Here is a 19,004-nt window from a genome sequence, read left to right as displayed (position 1 = left end):
TTATGGGATCCAAACATCTCGGATGTTAGAAAGAGTGCTGCCATAATGAGGAAATTGTCATAAGGACAGCAGAAATAGGCATTACAATACAGTCACCTTGGGACAGCACGTAATAAACATTTTATTGTATGGAAGAGCGTAAGTGAGGAGTAGAAACAGCTGGGCTAGACAACAGAATAGACAGTTCGGAATCTTCACAAAAACTATATGCACCGTTAAAACTGGTGGAGAACTGCAGTTAAAACAGAGGATGAAGTTCTTACGCACTGAAGCTTTGTGATTATACACCTTGTGAAACAGTGCTTTCTACCTCAAAAGGACAGCGTGTATAGTGACATGTTGTGGCTATATATATATTTTTAAACAGATTGGAGTAAGCAAGTATTCAGTAAGAAAAGCTCCTAGATAAACTTTACTTTGAATTCCTTTGAAATTGAATTTTCAATCTTCGTTACAAAAATAGTAGAGGTTCTATCCATCACTTGCTATTAAATTATATGCCAAATCTAAAATCTTTGGAATTCAAGACACTTATAGATGCAATTTAAGGATTATAAAGAAAAGCTACACAGCTATATCACTACTACTATGTGCACTACTTAAAGGGACACTTGTCAACTTCTGGGTTGGAGCTCCTCAGCTCAGCGAGGTAGAGGAGTGCAGACTGTTTGCACCCTGTTGGTGCACTGCACCTTAAACAGGAACAGGAGCAAAGTACAATCACCCTGCCTCTCTCCACCTTTGCCAAGCTTTGGCCATTTCTCTGCACTTTGATGTTGCTACATGATGAGGTAGGAGGAGCGTCAAGCATAAAAAAAATTAAATAATCTATTCACACACTTGTACATATGTACAGAAATCAAAGCTTAGAATTGAGGGGTGTGTATACTCTTTCCATTATGATACTTTCAATTTCCAGTAACAGCAAGGACAAGGTTCTCCACTGGAGCACTCTAAAGTTGATGATGTCCCTTTAAATAACTGAACTCTGCTCCGTGTGCACTGTGCTGTTGGTAGGACCATGTACTGCCTGGGGCCAAAGCTACAACACAGGAGACATAGGTGCACTCAAGAGAAAGGCTTAGTCAGTCAAATCCTTGATAATAAGCCTTTCTGCTGATATTTGCAATAATAGTGTCAGCAATATCAGTCAGAACCTACGATATTCTTTGATTCCCTTCATTCAATCCTCACATAGTGTACATGAGACCTGTTGAAAACAAACAAGCCCAAGCAGAATTAAAATTAAGACTTCCATAAACGCAAAGCAAAGCCCCCTGGATTGTGCCAAATGGCCTCACCTTTGATTTAAATTGCATAATTACTATCTTTACACTAACAAATCCATGGTTGTACGTTATATGGCCCAAAGGTGCTGCTGTGACCACCTAAGCATAGTGTCCAAAAAATGCCAGTCTTCCCCAGGCTGCTTGAACCAGCCCTTATTTTTTGGGTGGGTGGCAGACAAGCTACGTTTGGTAAATTTTTTCAAGCACATTCTCTTAATTTTTTTATGCTGAGTTTGTCCAGTCTCAGCTTCCAGCCACTGGATTTTGTTAAAGTTTTGGTTCTTAGGCTCTTCCAACACATGTTCTATGCATGAAAATATAAATACCCATTTCAAACAAAGTCAGAGGAGCATCCCTTGGGGTGCTGAAATAATGTTTTCAGAGGTATCTGCAATTCAGAGCCTGCTTATTACCCACTGTGAGATAAATCATTGATTCCATCGCTTTTGGTAATGAAAATGTGGAAACAACACGGAACAGAATTTCCTCTAATTCTTACAAAAAATGATTGCTGTCTATAATTTCCTGGAGTAATGGTAAACAAAAGAAAAGGGCAGCCATGGCATTTCTGAAATTAGAAACCATGTTATGATCATTCCTGGTACCAATTATTCTGATTATTAATGTCCCGGGCATAACTAACCCTATTTTTATAAGATATTTGCATCACATTATATGCAAGCCTATATTCTCCAACTCGCATTAAAAACCTGTTTCCGGCACAATACAGCAATATATTACAAGTTACAGGCTTCTGTAATATATGTGACTGAAATATTAAATATAACTTTGGAAAAAGCTACAACGCAATTTCTTTCATTCTTTTTCAGCTTTCAAAAGAAACCAAACGTTCATTTTCATTTGCTCTGACAATCCAGAAGTTATACATGCAGAAGGTTTGAAGGACACATGGCATAAAAGAAAGGGAACTTACCAGTTTTTAACACAAACCCCAATAAAATATAAAGCAAAATTAAAAACGACTGTCTTTGGAATATGATATTTAAAATGGATACTGAATGTATATTTTTGATCCTCATTAATGCTAACAATCAATTCATGTATATTCCACGTGATCAGAACTATATTTACAAAAGTAAAAAATGTAGGAATCAACAGTGGTTGCCTCTCCAGGTTCTGAAAACAAGAGCTCTAAAAGCCAAAGTAAGTAACCTTAAGTGATGTCACTATACTCATGTACTCACGATGCTTTTTAGCTGTACAGTGATTTATTCCAGTGTACACGGCTGCATCTACTGTAGGAATAAATCAATTAAGTAAAATAATTTTGTTGATGTCATTGTGTCACAATTCAACACTGCTAGCATAACTAATGCTTTATTGCAAACCAATTGTTACATTTATTTCTTATATTTTCAAAACTAAACAACTCAAAATAAAATTTTAAACTCTCATTACCACGATCATTTTTAATTTTTTTTTTAACAAAATGCTTTCTAGGTTGCTGAGAAGAACCTAGCTGTGGTATCCCTGTTCAGGGCAGTTGGACTATGTGGCCTTCAGAGGTCCCTTCCAATTGTAAGGATTCTATGATACTATGACATTTTTAGTGAACTTACAATGCTGTAAGATTAATGGCTTGGTTAAAGCCTTTCCTCTCTTAAACACATTTTCCATGTATTTCCACGAGACACACAAAGTTAGATTTTATTCAAAAACTAAAATTTCTTGTGAATTTCTGCTTTTGGTTAGCAACTAAGTTTTAAATCTAAGCATCAGCATGCTCGTCTGTAAGACTACATACAATACATAGCCTAATGCACTGCCTTATATATGAGATTCCATCTAATAAAACATCAGCAATGCAAATCTTCATCTTTACATGTAAGCATGCTTTCTAGGAATGTGTGCATATGATTAGCATATAATACCATCAGTAACTTTGCTAAAAGTTAAATATATTTATACAAATGCAAATAAAGAGAAAGAAAGATAACCAGGAAACACGCACGTTATGGAATCATTGATAGCCATATTATCTTCAAGAAACCCTTAAAATTCAGTTAAGGCTACAGTACAAAAGATGACAGAAATTGCCCCTGTCAGGAGCAGGGAGTGACAGAATATTTGAAATCAGCACTATTCATTTTGGCAGTTCGCAACTGACTGAGTTCGAGAATCTATCTGGTGTATGAATGGCTAATTAACTGAATTTATTACTGTGTAGAGAAGAAATACGAACCCATCAGATCTCTTCAATGATAACACGATGCACCTGTGCTGAATAATTTTATCTGTAGTCTGATATTAAGTGTAGATGCAATTGATGTTAAGAATAGATGTAATTGAAGTAATCTGTAAAAGTGAAGCATTCATACTTCTGTTACACCAAAGCTGTGTGTTATTTTTGAGATTCAGCTCTCAGTAGTTTCAGCTTTGTGAAATCAAATTGCTCCAAATATTAAGGTAGCTTACTAGGAAAAGAAAAAAAAAATGGAAAAGTGTTGAAAATCGGTCACATCATAAGAAAGCAACTAATCAAACTTAGTTAACTGCTTTATTAAATAGTTGGTTTGGAACAGAACTTTCCGCATGTTATAACTCCGCACCCTGTAATCACACAGTATTTCTGTCATGATGAAGCTAACAACTTTCATCATTTTGTCAGATCTGTCTTCAAAACAGAAAATTGCCTTCACAAGCTCCTGAGATTTACGCTTTTAATTATCTCCTACCTGCTCTGCTACACTCCAAACCCTAAGCATCAAGCTCCAATAGTTTTATTTATAAGAAAAAATGTAAAACATTTGACAAAAGCTGGTGACAGCTCTGTAGATTTTATTCAATGCTATTGATTATTCTGTGTGTTATCTTTTTGACATCCATTCAAATTTCCAAAGATAACATTTGGCAACACTAGCCTCAACTTCGAAATGTTGCCTTCTGGCTTGTTATAAAAAGATGATCACTATCATCCCATCATTTTTATTAGCTATATATAAGCAATAATAAGTTGACTGTCAGCATATCTTAATGCCCAACTATTGCATCAGCTTTTACTGATCTTCCTGCAAGGCATTTTGTTTCGATTTCTGAGTCCTTGCAGGCCATGCAAAAGGGCAGTGCCAACTTAGAGCCATCAATCACAGAGCACAATATGCTGCGCAGACACATGCTTATGCCAATGAAAGGATATTGCATCAACAAGGTGGTACCTACTGGCTGCATCACAGCCAAAGACCTTCCTACAAACAAGGACTGTGGGCACTGAGGGAAGCAGATATTTCATTTAGAAGTAATCAACGGATGACTTTTCTTTAAAAACAAAAAATAACAAAATAATAAACACCAGCAAACAAACAAATCAGGCAGACTGCTGGTGTAACGTATTTGAGTTTGGAGTACAGATGGAGAGGAAAGTGATTAGATTAGCACCAACAATATTAGCTAGTGCCAAGCTCCAAAAACTGGACTACTGAAACAAATAGTTGAGGAGAAGAGCATAGGGAATTTTATTGATTTCATAAGTATGGAGAAAAAAGTTTTGCCAAAGCATAACAGGTATCCTTGCAACCTGACTGATGCTCCTCTTGCAGGTGACAGTACCAGTCACTAGAGCAGAGAAGAACAGACAGCACAGCCTGGCCTAAGCTCCACAGCTGCTGAAGGAACTCAGTGCCACATGGCAGCTGTAGGAAATGTGCCAGAAGGAAGTAGAAGAGCGAGCCAAGAGTAAGCAGAGAAGGAATCGCTGGGAGACAGCAACAGCCATCTTTCCCGTGCCCTGTTGCTACTTGGACCCTGTTATGAGTTCCATAAAGATAGAACAAGCTTTACTCAAGCTGCTTTTAGTTTCTATTAGTATGTCTGCGACATAAATAATTATTCTCAATAAATCATACCTATGCAGTTAATATGGAAACCTGTTTAGCAAAGCTTATCCATTGTCCATATAGATAAAACCACAGGTTTGAAAGGAGTCACATAATTCGTAGGAGGGAAAACCTATTTTTGAAAGGCTAGGCTAGATCTTTCTCAGCACGCCTCATTTCCTTTTGGTGGATTGCAGCTGCATCCCTTGCTCTGGTGGCCTTTATGCAAGAGCAAGGTCTGACTCACTACCACAATCTGCTCCACAAAGAGGATTCTCTCCCTTCTGCTATATGGTCTCTGGCAGCAGTGAATATAACTGAGATATTTCCCAATTTTTCTGAGCTGGACAGAACACAAAACCAGAGCTTGAACTCTACTAGAATTTCTACTAGAAACACTAGAATTTACAGCACTGGAACACACACTGTTTCATCATCATGTAGAAATTAAGCAATAAAAATGTTGTTAACAGACATTTTGATGCAGAGATAGAAACATTTATGTTCATTGTAATATACTGGAACAAATCCGACCAGGACTATTAATGGCTAGTATATACTTTTAAATAGTTTTCTATAGAAGCATATTCCACTCCACAACAGAATAAAGTGTATACATTCTGAAATATTTATCTCAGTTCTTGCTACTATGATTAATCAGTTTCATCAGCTACCATTCCTTGCAATGCTATCCTTAAATTGAGATTTCCAACTTAATTCAACATTATTTGATTTCTGTTACCAATTATCACAAAAATTAGCTCAGGAAAAATTCCCTTACTTTAATTTGCACTCATTTTTGCCATTTCACTTCCCTTCATTGTTGAGAACCCTGCCAACTTCCTATTTTTTAAATACTTCTCTCTTAATGATATTCTGCTCCCTGACTCCACCTGGAGGAGTGGAAGGGAATAAGAAAGAGTGGAAAAACAAAACAGAAAGCAAGGTTAATAGTCTGGAATTCCTGTGTCCAATAACAGCTGCTCAGTACAGTTGGTGATGTCCTCAGGTGTCCTGCCTGACTATGGACTGAGCATCCTCTGTCAGGTCTACTATTCAGGTGTGGATATCCCAGAAACCCAAATGACACAAGACAATTAATTTTAGGCATTCTTAAGTACCAGCCAGAACATCGTAAGTAGGGCATGGGACAAGTTTTGTTGGAGCAACTTCACTGATGTCAGCTCAGTGTTAACCTTACATGTAAATTCTAAGTCCCCTGATCTCAAATTGCAGGAACTTCTCATGCCGTCCTGACAGAAGATAAGGGAGGGGACAGAACCAGAAGAGCTGACCAAAACTGAGCAAAGGCCATTTCATATGACATCGTACACATAAAAGCTTGAAAAACTGTGGGGAGTTGGCTGGGTAGGCAGCCACATCTTAGGGACTTAGGGACTCTTAGGGCATCAGTCAGTGGGTGGTGAGCAATTGCGTTGTGCATCAGTTGTTTTATTTATATATAATTATCATTACTATTAACTTTCTTTCTTCCCTGCTCTATTCCTTTTCCACCTCAGTAAATAGTTTTAATCTGTCTAGTAAATAGAACCTACAAGTTCTATTTTTTTTTTTTTTTTTCTATCCTCTCCCCCACTTCACTCAGGGTGTGGTGCTGAGCCATCTGCTAAGTTAGACTACAGCAAGCTTCCAAGCTGTGGCCAGTGAATTCTAGGAAGGGATGGCATCACACTGAATGTCTCTTTCAACAAGAGGAAGCTTTCAGCTCCTTTGGGGAACATTACTATTTCTGATCCAACAGGAAAACTGAAGACATTCCAAAACTGCATTTTCCCGGGAAATAAGAGGTTTTTATTTCAGATTCTTATTTCAGAGTGGAATTTAAGGTCTTCCACAATACCAGCTTTATACATTCCACAGTCAAAGTTTGTCACTCTGCTGTCCCCCTCAAGTAATTTCTTTTTCCCCTCCAAATGCAAGCATCTCCAAATCAACTCTGCTTTTAAAAAAAACTAAATAAAAATTATTCAAAGGAAAATGTTTGATTTTAGTAACATGGTATTCCATTCCACTTTAATTTACTTTTTTCACCTTTCTGAAAATTCAAAACAAAACCAAATGCATTAGGCTACAGTACTCAAAGTAGCTCAAAACACTTCCTCAAATGCTTCTACATATTAATACACAGAAACTTTGATGTGCTTCTGTATTTCACCCTTGCCAATTTTCTTTGAAATACATTAGCGTAAATCTGGACTACCAGAGACCGTAGGCCCACTGTGCCACAGATGGTCTCAAGAGTGCTGTGACACAGCTTTAACTGCCTGGTTTTACCAAAATAAGAACTTCTATGTACTCCTTCTATAGCATGTGACAAATACTTGGGTATCTCTCTACAAAACTGTAGGTGCAGGCAACTTGTTAGTTTTTCTGAAAGAATAACATGAAGTGCTTGAATGTACACAAACAGAAGCACAGGTATGTAAATTTGATCTCCCTTAATTGACAAAGGCATGATGTTCCTTAACTCAATTGTCTGCCCACTGGCAAAGTTAATAGCATTAATTTCTAAAGGTGTATTTTGGAAACGTTCATGATTAGCACTAGTGAATTTGCATAACTGTTGAACAAATAAATCATATAGCCTCTACCTTCTAATGGCATACAGCAGAGATGATGGAAAAAAGGACAAGGGGGACACTGAGTCACACTGACACTTACTGATAATGCACAAAACCTTCCTATAACTATATATACTCCAAATTATAATGTTCTAGGAAAAGATTGACTAACATTTTGTTTTTCATATTTTCTACACAAATCACATCAAAAAAATATCTCCATAGTTCTGGAAGTTGTTAGTTCACATTTTCTTTAGACACACACACAAGCAAAATAGCTTAAGTAAAAAGCAAAGATTTATTCTTCTTATTCTGCTTTTACTAAACCAGTCCCTACCATGTAACATCTCCTTTTGCATCCTCTGTAAGTTTAAAAGCTGTCAGTTACTCTATTTGTAAAATACTGAAGCTAAACTCTTTGGTTTTCACCCCTCTAGGTAAACAGTTCACATTTTGGACTCACCTCAATTGTTTTTCAAGTTCTTCAACTATTTGCCATATGCCTTGTTTCAGCCAATTCTATTTGACTATACACAAGATTGTTTCTAAATAATTAATTCTCTTTTATGCAAACAAACAAACAAAAATAGCTGACCATAGCCTTGCAGGGATCTATTTTTGCTGTTTAGGTTTTACTTCTTTGAATCACAAATACAAACAGCACATGATTAAGAACAAAAAGTAATCCAATCTGATTGTGAAGAAGAAACCAGATGATGAATAACTCATATCTTTTTTCATATTATAACGTGTTAGGAGAAAAGCAACATAATCTTAGCAAATTTTATTTCTCAAGATAAAGGTGGCATCACCCCAACATTAGATTTATTTGCTCCCAAAATGAAGACAACTTATTTTAAAATGTTTTCCAACCCTGATGTTAGACTTCCACCTCCTGCCCAAGAACAGCTGCAGAGCCCTCCTCCGGATCTGGTGGTAGAACACTCTCACTGCAGACACAGCAGCAGAAGAAATCTAAAACCTTTGCAATTTACTGCGCAAACTTAACAGGAGGTTTGACAAATATAAATTGACTAAGTCAGAATTATTTTGGTCTATTGATCCAGAACAGCGAGTACCAACAGTGTGAATAAAAGATTACAGGCAAGGAAACCAACTTTCTTCTCACAGACAAATTTCTATTGGTTTGTACATTATTCATGTAATAGACAAAGCAATACTAGGATCAGGTCAGGAGCTTCAAACACCATGAAAATGAAATTCATTGAATAAAATAAGAGAAAACTAATTAATAGCCACTTTTTGGTTGTTTTTGTTTCATTTGCCTGCATAATTTAGGTCAAAGGAAGTTCAAAGAAACAACATGCCCACTACATACAAGGAGCAGGTCAGCTTTGTGGAAACAGGAAGAAATTGAAACTATGAGGTGGATGAACTGCAAAATTTTCTATAGTCTGCTATGCTCAAGGATTTGATGCAAGGTTTTTTTTTTTTTTTTTTTTGTTTTTTTTTTTTTCTCACCAGAAAGGGTTTCAAAACATTCTTAGCAAGTTGCATAGTGAAATTGAAGGAGTCCACAGTGGAACCCACTGAAAGATTCAACAGATACAATGGTCAAAAAATATCTGACTGTCTTCTCCCCATAAAGTTAAGGAATTGCATCATTGTTTCAAGGAATAACAGCTACAAGAAATTACTTGCATGTGTGCATGTAAAAAAAAAAAAAAGACACCAAAAATTTTGTCAAAGGATTACTAGAGTATGAAGATCTGAAATGAAAGGATGCTAACATTACCTAAAACTGACAGTGCAGATTATTAGAGGGGTAGAGAAGGAATGAAATTTAAGTAAAAGAAGTTCTCACACTTGGGGAGTGGGCAGAGGATTGAAAAGATAACATGTATAGGCAAACAACGCAAGGTCAGAAGATTGAATCTGGAGGAAAGATTTAAAATCTCACATAACCTTCCCATGAGAAACTGAATAATCCTAATGAAAGGCTGGACAGCTTTGAATAGAATAACGCTTCAATTGTAAAACTTGTTCTCCAAATATTCTTGTATGTTCTGGTGATGAAATGTTTGTGAAACTTTTTTTTTTTTAATTTTTTCAAGTATTTTCTACTATTAATAACCCCACTAGAGGCTCAGTACATTTTAAAATCAAGTTTCCAGGTTGTTTATGAATGTCCTGTTACGAAAAACTGCTCTAGAAAAGAAGGAACTGCTTTTTATCACTATCACTGGCATGGTCATGATGCTTCATCCATTCTTAAAACCATCAATTACAAAAGAGTTATGATATCTTCTAACAGCTAGAACTGCGTGCAGTAGACATGTTTAAAAAGTAAGGAGCACAACACTGAATACAGCCACTCCAAAAGGGGAAACAAGGCTATAATCTGACATGCTACAGTGATGCCACTGTTGGAAGCAGAATATGATACATACCTTTTGTTCTACCTTGTGAGCAAGTAAGTTTGGAAAAATTGCTCAGTTGGCAGATGTACAAAATGATATAGTATTTCAGCTCTTTTTTCTTCTGTTGCTGAGTTGTGATTCAATCTGTCTGCCTTGAAGTACTGTTTGACCATCTGAATGTCAGTGTGAAATCCCCTACTGACAGGACCTGCCATCAAAAGGGACTCCTTAGAAGGAGTGGGAAGAGCGGGAACAAGCTGAGCCACCCTCTCAGAGAGGAAATAAGATCCCACTCAGAAGCAAGATTCAGATCCACAGAGCTCACAAATTTTTTGAAACTGTACTGGTTCCTTGTTTTAATCAGTAAAAGCGGGTATTTTGATTAGGAATCAGAGCAGAAAGATATTTTTAGACCTAAAACTTAACCTTAAGAAGGAAACATAAATGAATTAAATTTAAAAAAAAATGACTTTTGAAATCTGTTAACTAAGTAGATATTGCCACTTCAAAGAAAGTTTAATAAGCTTGTCAGAAGATGACAGATTTTTGACTCAGAAATCAATTTGAAGGTAAGACAGCAGTGCTTCAAAATCCATGCCAGGCTAGACAAGAAAGTTGAACTGGGGAAATTACATTACAAACCACTTCAAAAGGCAATGGCAGAGACAAGAGAAAATCAGAGCAATAGATAATGACTTTATATGACTTTATTGAGAATGTTTAGTAGCACCAAGACCTCAATGGCCTCGAGGAGCTTCCTTCGAACTATTTCTTACAATAGTGAAATATCTAGTATCCACGCATCACTTAAGTACTTGTTCTTACACTTAAAAGCAAGAAAATATCTGAGTTTTTAAATTTTTATTAGCCTAAGAACATTTGTAAAGTGTCTGAGAACAAATATATATTATAACTGTCAAAGTTCATAGTTTTCTAAATCAATTTTCTTTTTTTACTTGTCAACATTCTTGATTTTATTTATTTTTCACACAGCTTGAGGAAAAACTAGTTGGATATATACTTTAGGCATATCAGCCAACATGTTCTTTTGCACTGCTTTTTTTCTTTTTTTCCTTTTGAATTACACTTCAGAAAGCAGCTTCTTTGATCTTTATCATTCTCAAAAGACAGAAGTAAATACTCAAAATCGTTACAACTGAAAGTAACTGGAAAGGTGACTTTATTAAGAAATTCAGAGACATTATCAGAAAGAACATAAGAACAACAGGAAAAAGGTGTCTTCTGAAAGAAAAGTGGGTATGACATGAAGAGAACAGTTTTCCTGTCTGCTCCCTCTTAAATGTTACTGGACTGACCAGTGGATTATTGTCAATGGATGTGGCACGGGTTATCATGGCAGTCTATATCTGGAAACACAGACGTGCTTCTGTAGTAGCATTTCAGTATATGGTCGACTGCAAACCATGTTTAAAAAGTTAGTGTCTTGAACTTGAGAAAAAGTGCAGCCTGCTCCTCAGGTACCAGGACAAAGGTGTACGGCAGCAGTCAGTGCCAGACTTCTAGCTCTAAGTGGGCAAAATAACAGCCTAGAAGTTTGGGCAGAATGTATGCAGAACAATAACTATCAACTTGGAGAAAAGAAGCTTGGATTAATTATACCTGTTATGAATAATAAAAGAAAATAGCCAGTACTCACATCAGAGTTAAAGCGAAGCTGGCAGACATTACAGGAAATAACTTGCTTCTTCTTTGGGGGAATGGACACTCCAAACGTATGGTTTATGACTGCTTTTTGCACAGGATCCATCTGGAGAACAAACAAGAATCCATTTACAACTTTTCACAGTATATAGTAAAAGAAAAAAAGGCACACCAACTTTATGCTGGAAGCCTATTCTTTAATTTTGGAGATAAATAAGAGGTTTGGGAATTGGTAGTCTTACGAAGATCAAATGAAACAAAAGGAAGCTCCATTGTTGCAGCCACCCTCTGGTTACCAAAAATTCCCTTTCCAAATCCTGCACATCCTCCATGCTCTCAAGGCTTCAGTCACATCTGAATTGCAGAGAGCCTCCTGAAAGCCTGCCCGTATCACCTGGTGATTCAACAGACATTATGAAAATCCACTTTTGCCCCCTAAAAAAGTCAGGGTCATTTATCTCTCTCCTCTTGGAGACTTCTTTGTGAGAGCAGGTCCTCTGCAGGCTCCATTAAGAAAGTCTTGTCCATTAAGAAAGTCTCCATTCGCCTTCCAGAAAAATGATCACAGTTCTCTAACACTTCCATGCAGAACTGATGACAGACCCCATTAAAAGACACATTCAGAGGAGTGGTCAGAGTGTGTTGGCCCCAGGAAAGGGTCACAGTCACCACACTTCAGAAAACATTTTGACACTGGAAAAATTGAGATAAATGAAGCACTGAATATATTAACCGTAAATTTGCCTGAACATTTTCACAAACTGGGAATGATTATATCTATGCTAAATATCAGGACTGCTGCTAGTCATCAGTTTAAAATATCCTCAGGGCCAGAGAGCTCCGTTAACATGGGAAGATGAGAACAGCACTGGAAGTCGTAACTGCTACTGAGGCCTCAATTAAGCATAACGTTCATGATACGGGATGGATAAAAATTAAAATGAACGTATTGACTCAAATTTATTGACTTGAACACTGTTTCAGTTCACATAAAACAGTATAACTGGACTGATGTCCTAGCTGTACTGCTCAGAGCAGGAGGCTGGAGCAGGTGATCTCTGAGGTCCCTTTCAATCTCCATCATCCAACGAGCTTCTGTGCACATGCAGTCCTCTATACTTATTTAACACATGAAATGGATTCTGAAAAGGAGAAAGGGAAAATGACAATCTACAAGAAAAAGCAAGTGCTTATTTTCCAACCTTGCTTTTAAACCACCACAAGGGATAATAGTTCAATTTGCTATCAATATGTATTTTTCTGAATCTTGTCTTGCAGCCACAGTGATGATTTTTCCTTGAAAGCATTGTCTTAAGAAAACAAACCTGGCTGTATAATCCTGGGTGATACACATCACCTATTTGATACTAAGCTGACTTACAAAAGGAAGCAAGAAAAGTTGAAGATAATGCCTTATTAGTTAATCATTAAGTTAGCTGCTGCTTCCAGAGTTTCTAAACCTGAGTATCAAGATTGTAATTTTCCCTTGGTACAAAATCATGCTCTCAGAGAAACCTGCACTGATGAGGACTTCCTCTACACATATGCACGTGTAGAAGCTCACAGATTTAAGAAACTACTTCTGCATTGTATCTCCAATAACTTGTTATCTAACATTCAACACTTTTTTTTTTTTTGGACTCAGGCTAGACAGATTTCTTGTCAGACTCCTCTTAAGCCAAACACATGAGTTTGTAAATGTTGAATAAATGTAAATGTTGAATAACCTTATTCCTTGTTTCATCTACTTCTAGAATAAAGTAGCAGTACCAAGTTTATCATATAACAAAAAAAATCTGTTTCTCACTTGTACTACTTATTGCATTCCCCTGCATAATACTGCACAATTATACATGCAGATTAAAAGTTTTTCAGCATTCATTCAGTAATAGATATGACAGTCAGTATTATAGAATCTATATATTAAAATATTGCTATATCATTAGAGAATAGAATTTTTTTCCTCAGAGTATACGCTTTGCTTTTCAACTTAACTAGCAACTGGTAGATCAAGCCAACTAGAACAAGACAGCAATCCTGAAAAGTACCTCAATCATTTGAAGTGTCTGAGATCAGTGAGAAGAAATAGCCAAAATTCCCACTACCATCTGCAGTCCCGTTAAAAAAAAAAAAAGAGAAAAAGCAGCAATACTCAATGACTCCTCTGTGCATACCAGATAGCAATCCACAGCGCTAGCATTAGCAGTCATCAGTTCAAAAGCAAACGAGGCACTCTATGCACAAAGTCCTAGTTTCAAACAGACGCACAGCACAAGGACAGGCTCCCAAATAGCTCGGCTCACACTGCCTCCAGATAGTGCCACTTGGGCTCCCCTGGGAGCGGTTACTGATCCTGCCCAAACCTGAGCGCTGCACGTCGCCTGGTCACAATTAGAATTCAAGAAGCACAACATTAACAATTTATAGCTTTTAAATATATCAGAAACCAGGGTGGATTACAGGATGCTGGAAAAATTAAAAAGTATCTCTGTTAGATGATTAACGCTGCAGGGTAAGCTGATCTCAGATCTCTAAACAGAATTATCCTCTTCGTTGCAGGGAGAGAGGGAGCAAATTATTTATTGAGGTATATATTAGGAAATGACGCAGCACACTTGGCGCAGTTGGGAGCACCAGTATTTAAAAAGCAATTCTGCAAAATGGGTTTATTGTAGAAATAATAACTGCAACTAAACAGCCACCACATATAATAAAATTTTGCACTATGTGGTTTCTGTTACAGTGTAAGAATCAATCAATAAATAAATAGTTCTGGTAGCCACAACCAAGTTTAACAACTTTTTAGTTTTGTTCACCTACTTCAGTTCTTTTAACAAAAAATTAGATTTAAGACATCTTTCCAACAAAGTTGGATATACTGCTATTTTGCAATGAGTCTCATTAAAGCCACCTGAACGATTACAGTGAGCAAAGATCAACAGAACCTGGACAGGTTTCAGCAGTAATCTCTTTCTTCTTCTGTTTTCCAATTTCACAACATGCACATGTGAGACAGCCACTGAGGCTGGTGGTAGTGACTTTCAGGGCACTTCAGAAACACTGGTGCAGTAAAACACGATCCAAAATGATAGAAACGCTAAACTCTACTGCACCTCCCCCTAGCCTACCATTTTGCTCCTCCAAACAGCCATATTTAGTTAGCAAGAGAACAAGAGCAGCATGAACATGCATGCCTTTTCCCCCAACTATTTTCATACGATTCATACATTTTTTTCCCCAACAGAAGTTTTGCAGAACCAGGAATGCTTTCCATGTTTTTGTCAAATCCCAATGACCTTCTCTTCCCTATGCTTTCATAGTCACCTCCTGAATATCAGGAAAAACTCCTCACTTCACACTGAGCTCCATTCCGTACAATCCGCTGTGCCAAGAAAGTCATTCTTCATCAAGCCTAGCTCCATACAACTCAATTTTCTAAGACTTATACCACATATCAAGTTAACTGTGCATTATTTGATCATTCTACACATAGAAGCTGTCCCATTCTTTGGAGTATCTTTGTTGTCCTCCTTAATTCTACTATGTTAGTACAAATTCCATGAAGCATTTTGAAGAGATGGATAGGAACCACCTACCATACTCAGGGTGGATCAGTAATGAACTCTGAGCTGATGTTTTCATGGAATTACCTATCACAATCTCACGATCACACTCTCAAGCCTTGGAGAGAAAAACAAACAAACAAACAAGACAACAGAAAAGCTAGGTATTATTTCTAGGCCTTTTAAAAAAAAAGTTCACACTATTTTGCAAGAAAAGATGGTTTTTATGGTATTGCAAACCCTGAATATTTTCATTAATTTTTACTCAGGTGCAATCTCCAGTTTAAGAGATTAGATAAACCCCAATTTATCTGAAGTCTTATCTTAACTGAAGCTTTTGGTTCTTGCCTAGTATCTAGGCAGTAACAGGCAGCCTAAAGATAAAGCAGCAAGGCTAAATTGCCTTTTTTACCTAATGACCTAACTCCTATGCTTTCATTTTACTCCTGGTCCACTTAGCCATTAATTCACACTAAACAAGCATTATACATACTACTGCAACCACTCCAACAAAAATCTGCACACTAGAGCTATCTTCTCATAACAGCAGCAATAAACAGTGCCCTGTTTCATGGCACTGGAACTCTGGGATCTCCAAATCACAGTAAAGTTTAACATTGTGACGGGGAATTTATGGCCTATGTTCAGTTACCTCTTATCATAACTCTCAGGTCAAACTGAGAGTTGTCTGCTGAGAAGCATTTATAACAGCATATAAATAGGTGGCTGTAAGAGATTTAATGAAGTATCACTTAACCAATGGTCATTAAGAAACTTCTGTACAAACACTGAGAGCAGCCTTAAGGCATACTATGCTGTTCTACTCTCATAAAACAAAATTTTCAACCGTATGTGGACAAAACTGACAATATAATCCAGTGCTTCCCTCTGGCAATCAAGGCAAGAAAGCAGTGGCATATATAAGTTACCAATGCAAGATAGCAACTAAATAAAGTTCTGGGATTTTTCCAAACTGCTAGACAATCTACTTATGCATGTGTCTTTTTAAAAATTATTATTATAAGCAAGCACGTAGACAAACACCAGTAAACATTCTGCAGATTAGATCTTCCCAACGTCCTTCTTGGTCACAAAGCCATGTGCGGACATAGGCTCATTCTGTGTTTGTGCTCCAGATGTCAGGAAAGCCAAGCAGGTTGCCATCATGCAGAATGGTGATTCACTGAAGCTTACCATAAATTCTGCCATATACACACAGCCTTCTACCAGAATGGTGCACATCATGATGACTAAGGCAGTTATGGAAGTAAACAGCCATACTAGACAGAGCACATACTTAAAATGCTCACTGTAAAACCAGAAACGTTGTGGTGCAACACTAGACATGCTTGGCAAACCCAGACTGGTCTGTTCTTTCCGTGCTTGGGCTGCTTTCGTCACATCAGAGACAATATTTCTCAATGGGCTAATGCTCATGGCAATTCACTGTTCAAGTGAACACTATGCTGTTTTACATCTCCTTGCCTTTTTGCATTACTAGGAACAGCCAAGGCAGCTCTGCTGATGCATACCACTGACTTTTCCTACAGGAACTCTGACAATGCTGACCACATTTCAGCCCTGCTCACCTAGCACAGAGTGTGTCCCAGAGATGCACCTCTATATGGCAAGCATGCAAACAACGTCTCACTACAATATTTCGGTGTTCAAAGAAATCAGGGAGATGTAAATGATCACAGAATCGTTTGAATTGGAAGGGATCCTTAAAGGCCATCTGGTCCCACTCCCCTGCAGTGAACAGGGACATCTACAGCTAGATCAGGCTGCTCAGAGCCCTGTCCAGTCTGGCCTGAAGTGTCTCCGGGGGTGGGGCCTCCACCACATCTCTGGGAAATCTGTTCCAATGCTTCTCTATCCTTATTGTAAAAATGTTTTTCCTTATCTATCTCCTTTCTTTTTGTTTGAAACCATTTCTCCTTGTCCTATCACAAAATGATTAATAACTGAGACAGTGGAGAGCTTCTTCCAGATTGCCCACAGCTGATTCAGAGACAAATATTTAATTAGAACACAAAATATTAGAATACAACATAATATTCTTTTGCCGTAATCCTGTGGTCTAAGTGAAGGTTGCTTTTAACACTTTTTGTTGATTAACAAACCACCGTCTCTATTACTGTTTTTGTACATTAGGCATTTGCATACAGTATAAAATTTGGATCTTGCTCAAGTCAAACCCAAACTTATACAGGTTGGAACAAGTCCATGACTTTATCAAGAATGCCTGCTCTCTCTCTCTCTTTAAAATGAAAAAAAAAACCCAACAAATTAAGAAGTTCTGAGTAGATGCCTTCCCCCAAGTGCAGGAATACATAAGCTTACACTTCTTGCATCCACTGAGACAAGACTGACCTCAGCGACTAATGTCTCCCTTCCCTCCCACATGGTTTCCAAAACACAGGAACACTGTACCCTGAACACAAACCTCCCTGAATACAACTCATCACTGTTTGTCTCTCCACATCTCGATCAATTTGGCAGCAAGCTCCAGTTTCCCCAAGGAAAACAGTGGTTGTGAGAGCCGTGACCTCTGCACACTATCACTAGTCAGGGAAATCAGCTTGAAGGCATTTTAAAGCAAAACAAAAATCCTGCTGTAATTTACTTGCTAACATGTCAGATACTGCAGATACCCATGAAGAGCTGTTAAAATAACAGTTGGTATTTAAAAAATAAAAAAGGAAAGAGAAACCTTTGGAGTTTACATTTCAACATCGTTTTTAGTACAAGACGATTAAAAGGGCACCCAGAGCTGGGAACAGCCTTTTATGTCTTAAAAGAGATGAAATATTAATAAATTCAGCTCCATCAATTTCCTTTTAGAGGTCATTGCTGAACTAATTTTATTTGTGAAAATTCTACATTATTTCTGCCAACAGAGCTGCAGGGCTGGAACCCAGGACTTGGGACATTGATTTTCTGTCTCCTGACAGCAGCAGTTGGGCTCCTCTTTCTTATGCCCACTCTCATGGCATAATGCAGAGTCCCCTAGTGTACTAATCTCTTGTATGCTTCCCTTTAAAGTCTAGCTCACACAGGAAAATGAAAAAGGACAATTCTTGATACTTCTCTGTGCTTGTATCTGCAATCACAAAGAATACTGAAAGCACTGTCTACTGTAATTTAAAGACTTGTTTTAGTTTAGAAGATGCCACTACATCTGATTTCTCGAAAAAATGCATGACTTTTACACACTAGAGAGCTTCAGCATTTCCTATGACAGAGCCTGATAATATGTGGTCAGCCAGAGTTTAAATTTTAGAGGGAGGCAGAAGGAACAAACATACCACACCTTGATTAAAGAGTTTCCAACTAAGGTAAATTTATAACATCACTGGGGAAATGATTATAATGATGGAGTATTCCCACAGCTAACATCCACACCTTTCTTTGTCTGTTACAAAGCACTCCATCTAGCTGTGTCTCACTCAATTAGATTAAAGGGCACCCTAATGTCTGCATGCGTAGGTACTTGTACACTGCAATCAGATCAGCATTTAACCTTCTCTTTGATAAACCAAGTAAGCTGAATTTCTTAAGCCTCTCATTATAAAAGCCTTGATTCATTTGTTAGTTTTTCCTCTGACTCCTCTTCAGATTTTCAATAAGTCACTGAAATATAGGCACTAGAAGTGACAACTGTATGCTCAAATATACTCTCTCTTTACCTTCT

The 19,004-nt window shown here is 37.5% G+C and overlaps 1 protein-coding gene across 17 annotated transcripts in view; it reads right to left on the bottom strand.

Annotated features, from left to right (window-relative positions):
• ZNF385B (zinc finger protein 385B) overlaps positions 1 to 19,004 on the bottom strand; it is a 152,049-nt gene that overhangs the window by 22,789 nt on the left and 110,256 nt on the right. For 13 of the 17 annotated variants that reach the window (XM_040703716.2, XM_046943900.1, XM_004942691.5 and 10 more), the window contains one exon: positions 11,743 to 11,853. The exons of 2 other annotated variants lie outside the window; for them this stretch is intronic. In XM_040703716.2, coding sequence (XP_040559650.1) covers positions 11,743 to 11,853 — 111 coding nt within the window. Of the gene's footprint in view, positions 1 to 11,742; positions 11,854 to 13,921; positions 14,130 to 15,343; positions 15,429 to 19,004 lie in introns of those variants that run through there. 2 more of the 17 variants (XM_040703719.2, XM_025152686.3) reach the window with 2 other exon arrangements.

The sequence above is a fragment of the Gallus gallus genome, chromosome 7, assembly GCF_016699485.2.
Source record: "Gallus gallus isolate bGalGal1 chromosome 7, bGalGal1.mat.broiler.GRCg7b, whole genome shotgun sequence".
NCBI classification, from domain to species: domain Eukaryota; kingdom Metazoa; phylum Chordata; class Aves; order Galliformes; family Phasianidae; genus Gallus; species Gallus gallus.
The sequence above is the reverse complement of the archived record's forward strand: the minus strand, read 5'-3'. Positions and strand labels throughout refer to the sequence as shown.